We start from the raw sequence: 7,811 nt of genomic DNA on the forward strand, positions 1-7,811 counted from the left end.
TTTCCAATCACCAACTCATTATTTGTTAAATAAGATTTACTGTGACAATACAAATATAATCTTAACTTAAAAATCCCACATACAGCAACCAAGCTGAAAATATACAGGGTGTGTTTGCTTTCTTGGTGTGGAATTCATAAACAAAGTAGTCTTAAATCTTATTTTGTACATTGCTATCACCATTATTATACGAGAACCCCTCACTGAAAATATAGCACAAACGACTTGCTCATTCAGCCAACAATTCCTGCTCAAACAAACTAAGCCACCACTGGGTATGATGCACAAGTTGCAACACCTAGAATCAAATCATCAAAACCAGCATCAGCATAAAGGCTAATATAGTAGCTGTCAATTAACTTCCTTGTCAATTAAGACGATTAAGATCATTGTTCTCACTTTAAAAAAGAAATTGATAGAAAGTGGAAACTTACCACACATGTTTTTCCCCAACTCCATCTTGAAGTAGCCATGGTCACCCCAGCTTTCCCCCCAAGAGTTCTTAATCAGCCAGTATGGAACACCATTTTCAACTCCATACCCAACTGCAAGAACTGCATGGTTCACATCCTGCCATAGAAGATCAAAGAAAGTTAGAAAAGCAATAATGCATCACATTATTATTTCAATTTTCAGTTTTAACAGGTGAGAAAACATTGACATAAATGCTTACATATATGAATATTGACAAATCCTGATGAGTTTATCTTTGTCCTTTTAGAAACTAAAACCCGTTACAGAAATTTGAAATTTTTAGCAAATACTATAAAATCTTTTTGACAGATCCTCTACCTAAATAAACAAACATTCTCCATCCCTTTGAAACTCACCATGGGAGTAGAGCCACATGTGTCGCTACTGTAAACTCCACTCTTGTACAATCGGAAATCTTTTACGACCTGAAAGGCTACACTCACTGGTCGAACAAAAGCAACTGCATGCTTTAATTCATCCTCAGCACCCTGTAAATATACATGATATGAATCAGTAGCCTTATAAAAATATCTCTAAAACGAAAAAACAACAAGAATCCTGACTTATTAAGCTTGACAATTACATTCCCAACTCTAGCTCAATAAGATTCTTTTTCCATCACAGAGAAAGGTGACACATAAATCACCATTGATCTAATACATACTACAATGTGATTTAAAACAGAAAGCCTATCTGAAAATCAGGCATATATGGATAAGGTATTGAATACTCTACCAAGGTAATGTTGACAGAATCCACAACTTGTACACCAACATTTTCTGATGAGAATTTGCATACACCATCTTTACCGGTATAGGGATATGCCTCCTCAGTATCAAGGCCACCGTTGTATTTGATATATTCAAAGGCTTGCGACGGCAACCCACCATTACAACCAAAATTATTGAAAGCTTGGGCACAGTCGACAAGCTGTTGTTCTGACAAAGATATTTGCTTTCCAAAGGCCTGGTGGTAAGCTGCCTCAAGAGCTCCAGTTGTGCTGAAAACAGAATGACACCATAATTGACAGCCTTATTTTGCACGTTCTGATTTGAGTTCAAATTGAACTTACCTGAAGGTCCAGCAAGATCCACAGTGGCCTTGATCTTTCACCGGGCTAACTATGCCTACTTTTCTCCAGTCTTTCTACGCATACAGAAACAGAGGAAAAAGGAAAATTCGTAATCCAATAAAGTCCAAACGAATATCGCTATTTTTAAGTTCAATCATAATCCAATAAAGTCCAAACGAATATCACTATTTTTCACAGACGATGTATCATCGTCTTTGTGATTTTAAAAATTTTGAATTTAAAGATAGAATTATCTAATCACCTGATAACGCATCATCTGTATAATCAATTATAGTGTATTAAAAAACAATGAAGAATTTATAGTAGCTCCATTGACGTACCGTGTCGGGAAGGGCATCCTCGGTAAGCTTGTGATTGCCCTTTAGAGTAGCCGAGCAGTTTTGTGCAACTCCCAACCTGTGTCTTCTGAATTCTTCCCATGTCCAATCAGCAAACTCTGCTTGTCCACGTTTAATTAAACATTATCAACAATATTAATACCAACATGACAGACTGTTAGCATCTAAGAAGACACACACGCACGTGTAAATCACGATCACAAATGACCAACCACATGCCTATACTCCATCACTATACACGGCTTGACCAATCATCAACGACTGGTATCGGTCAAGCAGCGATGCCGGTCAGTACAATAACTTAATCCTTCCAACAGAACAGCAAAAAACTTACGGTTTACGCCGAGCTTGTAGGACAAGCCCTTTCTGTTAGTGGATCTGATTAAATCTAAGTTCTCGGAGAAAATCTGAAATCGTAGTTTCAACTCTTCAACGGTCTCGTATTTCTTCTCATACCTAAACGAAACAATCTTTTTCAGAACAAATATCACGAATAAACGAATTTACAACCACCGGAAAGAGAGAAAGCCACTCACCTGTGAGCAAAACGAGCAAAGGAGAGAGAGTGACGGGATTGGCCGATGACCTGGAGGACAGAAGCCTCGAAGTCAAAGAGGCCTTCCCATACCAATCTGATGGGATTGGACTCATCGAGGGTGGATCCTGTGGCCACGTAGGACGACAGTAGCAGGACGAGGGAGGACACCAACGTTATGCTAGCCATGTCTGAGATGTGTTTTGTGGGGATGAGAAGAGAAGAGAAGAGAAGCGAAGAGAGGGTTAAATAAAGAAACAAGAGGTCCGATGTTATCGGGAAAGGTTAAAATGGTCAAGATTCCACTGCGCACCTGCACGTCGCTGTATGGTCCCTTTAGCGTATATAATGCTGACACTGGTGACGTGTACGATGACGTGGAATTATTGTCTTTTGTTGAAAGTAAAATTGAATATCCAATTGGTTAAAATAGCAAAATTTCCATTTGGTTTGAATTTTCCATCGTATATTGGGTAAATTCAGTTTCCAACCTCAGGTATTATAAATGATCATTGTTATCCTTTAAACTTTAAAAAAATAAATTTTCACCCATCATTCATTTTTGTTATTGAATTTGTTAGCTATTTTTTTAGAAATAACAATTTTTTTTAATTAAATTACAAAATTATTGTTAACCATTAATATAAATATCAAATTACCAATATATCTTTATTAATTTTGAAATTTATCAATAAAATTTTTAAAAAATATCAAAATTTTAATAAATTTTAAAATATTATATTTTAGTAATTTTTTTTTGGTGTAGTTATCATTTTTTAAATTACTGATGAGATATATTGAAAATTTAAAATTTTCAAAAAGAATAAACTTTTTAAAATTTTAAAAAGCCCTAAAAAATTCATTAGCACATTTGATATTTTTAAAATTTTGTTTACCTTCTAAATTATCTAAAATTTTGGATGATTTCTAATTAACTTTAAAATATTATATTTTTATAAGTTTTTTAGGATATAACTATTATTTTTTAAACTACTTTAATATCTAAAAAACATCTCTAATTTTTTGAATTTTTAAAAATTTCCTTTAAAATTTTTATTAGCACCTCTAATATTTTTTAAATTATAATTTTCATCCTAAACTTTTGAAAAGAGAAAATAAAAAACATAACGAAGAAAATAAAATTTTTAAAAAGTAAGAAAAAATAAATAAAAAATCTATGTAAAATAACTCTTGGTTTTTAATTTAATAAAATTTATTAACAAAATTAAATAATGGATGTAAATATAGTTTTTTGAAATTAGAGAACAAAAATTCGTCCTTTTTGGCCAAGATTTAAAATATCTAATAAGCGATCTGTCCATCTTCAATTATGACTTATTATTTACAGCAGACAAATATGGTGGGCCCGGAAGGCCTGATTTTTCCAGGTCACCTTTATAACATTATACAGTAGAGAATATGACGTGGATAAGATTCCGCAATTGAATGGACGGTCACCAGAATTTTTGGTCATGTCCAAATTTTATGTTTTAAATTGAGGCATGCGCTGGGAAAATATCTCATGAATGTGACGTTAATAAGAATAATATCTATTTCTGATAATAAGACGAGATGGGCAAAATACATGCAAGTGGGCCTCTTGCTTGGCCACACGTGTTACAAATTGATTGGCGTTTGAATTGAAATTCCGAAAATCTCTCCCGTCTTCTTCTTCCAAGATAATATCAAATTTGGACATGGCCTCTATTAGTCAAATCAAATGTTTAGGCATTGAAAATTCAGAAGCTTTGGTTAAAAAGATTGCAGAAAGCCATTTTGTGACAATTTTAAGTAGTTGTCTTCATTTCCTTTGCAAAATTATAGGCCTATAGACCAAATCAATTCAAAAAATACATAAGGCCCATGTCCGATGTTATGCATATGAGGTTAGGTTGTACTAGAGTAATTCGTGAGTTAATTTGTTAATTTTGATAAAAAATTTTTTTTATATTTTAATTATTATTTAATTTGAAATTTTTTAATAATTATATAAACAGTATTAGCCCTAGTTAACCTATGTGCTTTATGTCCAATCCTAAAGGCTTACGAGTTTGACACAATCTATTACAATACTGAGTATGTCCTTCTAGATCGAGCCATTTTTAGTGTTTTGGGCTAAGTCAAGGGTTAACTTAGCTCATTTGTCGTGTCTAGCGTAGAATTAACTTAACTTGAACTCATTAATATCCTATTTTTGAAATTTATTATTTCATAATTTAAAATATATTAGAAATACAATTTATTTATATTTTAATATAGTATCAAAGTTGAGCATCTTGGCGATATTTTAGTTAAACTCGTTCACACTTTCCCCTTCACATGTGTGAAAAGTGAAAAAATAAATTTATTTTGGTCTATTTACGCCTTCAACTATGTAAAAAGTGAAATGAGAAGTTTAAATTAAATAAATTATTTACTTATTTGAGTTTGACAAGGCAGTTAGAATATATACTAATAGATTTAAATATATTTTAAATATATTATTTTTATTTTAGAATATATCAAGAAATACAATTTGTTCAGATTTTAACCATTTTATATAATCAACATTTATTTTCTAAATAAAATTTTAAATTATTTCCGCCAAATAATATTATTTGAATGATGACTTCACTTGGAAATGTTTATCTGTAACTAGCAAGGGGGTATATTAAAGCCCTCAAATTAAATTAATCTATATATCAGAATTTTTTTTTTTTAATTTTCAACTTTCAATGGAGTTTTAAATAATTTAAATTTTAAAGAATTTCAAATAATATTGACTCCTATGTACAATGAGAATAAAAAAAATCCAAAATGATAGAAATAATATTGCATAATCATAATTATTTATTAATGCTAATTTTTCGTAACCGACTAATGTATATAATTCTGAGTATTATATAATTTAGATTATATTAGCATCAATTTGAATCTAATAAGATTCCTATGTCAATTGCGATATGATATAAATATAAGAAAATAAAGTAGAAAATAAAGAGAACAAGATACAACATTTTTAATAATGTTGGTCTGATTATTGAAATGCTTACCTCCACAACGAGCTAAGGTGACATGTGTGCCTCGTATACGATGAATAGTATGTGTACTAAAGTATTTGCCTTTGATGTGTCCCTTTTAAATCTACGGAGGAAACTTTATACTTATAAGATAGACAAAAAGAAGTTACATTCAAATTTGGATAATTTGTGTATTCATAATTTAGATATTATTTTTTGGATTTATTTATATTTTAATTGAAATAAAAGGAAATATTTACAATATCAATAATATCTCAATTAGACTTTCCTTTGTTGTTACAAATGATAAATAGGAAAATTTTTGTTAAAGATTCTAAATAGATTGGCTACTAAGTGAAATTTTTCTCATTGCCTTTAACTAGAATGTCTATCCACTTCTCTTGTCATCCATTAGATTGGAAAAACATCTTATGATATAGTTTGGCATTTGGTCGCTAGTCGTAATTGCTTGAGTAAGATCCTTTGAGTAGAAGCTTTTCAGAGAGAAATTCCACAAGCTAAAGAATATCATACAATAATTGCCCCTAGTTCTAAGAGGGCATCGAGGACTTCAAGAACTTCAATCACTATCATTCTTATATGGGATGCTATCATATGGAGATTACCATATCTTTCTGATAAGGACATACTAGTTGGCATCATTATGAATCCATGCATTTCAAGTCGTGTGTTGATTTAGCTGTTTTACTTTTCTCATGAAATATGATTGTTCGTAAACTATTTACATCAAAGAATGGTTAGCACATGTCTATGGGGTTGTGTTGAATGGCTAAGATTGATTCTTGTTTGTTCCTTGATTTTGGTTATAAAAGAAGCGACAGGTTGGCTCAAGTCTCAAATTTTGCAAAGTTTTCTTCTCTTGTTATTTTGTGGGTATTCTAATAGCCTTGCCTTCTTATTGATAAAAGGAATATCGTCATTGGCCTATAAGACAATGAGTTACTCAACCCTTGAGAGTCTTAAGTCATGAAGATTTTTTATATATTTAATTTTCTTTGTACAACGACAAGAGTAGAGAAGTTCTTTCAAATATAATGAAAAAGGAAAGTTTAGAGTCTGAGTCCTCTTTTGAAGAAGAAGATACATGTATGAGTTTTACTATGACTTTCCTGATCAGTCAATAAGGGGCATATGTTTTCTTATCATTGTAGTAGATAAGATTATGCATCCCTCGTGGGTGCATAAAGATGTCTTGTGTTATGATGACTTTCCTAATACAATTGTGTTAAAAGTCTCTCTATAAGCTAGTTGCCTCATCTCATGACTTAGAATCCATCTAAAGAAATGTGTGAGATGGACACTTGTGTCTTTGGTGTCAAGGTTAGGTTGAAGATGAAAAGCTTGTTGGGGGGAACCCTTAAGGTACGTATTGAGAGCTCAACATTCTTATGGTATCTGTCTTTTTCCTACATAGGTTATACTACTTAAAATGTATATGCTTCTTTTGGGATAATTGTGCAAAGGTGATACTATAATAACTAAAACATGCACTTGCTTCTCGTATAAGGCCGTTGTGATTTAACATCCCTCCGAAAGCGAAATGTTACTAATTAATATCTGGAGCGATTATTTTAAAACAAATTTTTAAAATGAACTCGTCACTAAAAATGTTCAGAAATTATTCTAAGAAAATTAAAAATCTGAAAGCGAACAAAAGATATATATATATATATATATATATATATATATATATATATATATATATATATCACATATGAAAACACATCTGAAAAGTATTTGAAAACATGAAGTAATCATATATAACTGTACAACCATTTGAAGAAGGTTAAAAGTCAACAATAACATATGGTTATACGCATGTAACATAAACTAGAGATAATCTGTTTTAGCCGGATCTATCTTCGTTGACTTGACCCTACCTCACAGTTACCTCAATCACTTGTACCTACAATCATGAAAGAAAAAGGAAGTGAGAGACAAGACCACTCAGTAAGGGGAGGAAATTAAGTAAATTATCTTATTTTTTGTTCTAAATTATTCTCAGGACTCAATCTCACATCATAATCTCCTCAAGGAATCGAGAGAATAATCTAGTTCATCTTTTACTATTTGAGTCATACTTTGTCCTATCTGGTGTCTATCTGATACTTTTTGAAAGCTGACTATAGGGATTTGACATTTTTCTAAGCTCAAGCTCTCGTTCTTTCTCTCACTACATTATTTCTGAATCTGAATTATGTTCTACTATAAGCATGCTCTACTGCGAGTAGACCTTACTGCGGGTCTATGTCCTACTGTAGACGTGCCATATTACGGGCCGTGTAACGTAAAGTACTCCCTCATAATTTATAGCATGCATACGTGCATTATCTCTTACTAATCTTGAATCC

The 7,811-nt window shown here is 31.7% G+C and overlaps 1 protein-coding gene across 1 annotated transcript; it reads right to left on the reverse strand.

Annotated features, from left to right (window-relative positions):
- On the reverse strand, positions 1 to 2,747 carry LOC123200041 (thiol protease aleurain-like). Its single transcript, XM_044615126.1, has 8 exons — positions 2,442 to 2,747; positions 2,240 to 2,361; positions 1,888 to 2,003; positions 1,547 to 1,620; positions 1,210 to 1,474; positions 831 to 962; positions 435 to 570; positions 1 to 298 (listed from the first exon to the last, which is right to left on the reverse strand). Exons 1-8 carry the CDS (start codon positions 2,627 to 2,629, stop codon positions 261 to 263), a joined length of 1,071 nt encoding a protein of 356 aa, XP_044471061.1. The 5' UTR covers positions 2,630 to 2,747; the 3' UTR covers positions 1 to 260.
- Positions 2,748 to 7,811: the final 5,064 nt, after the last annotated feature.

Source organism: Mangifera indica, chromosome 17 (assembly GCF_011075055.1).
Source record: "Mangifera indica cultivar Alphonso chromosome 17, CATAS_Mindica_2.1, whole genome shotgun sequence".
NCBI lineage: Eukaryota > Viridiplantae > Streptophyta > Magnoliopsida > Sapindales > Anacardiaceae > Mangifera > Mangifera indica.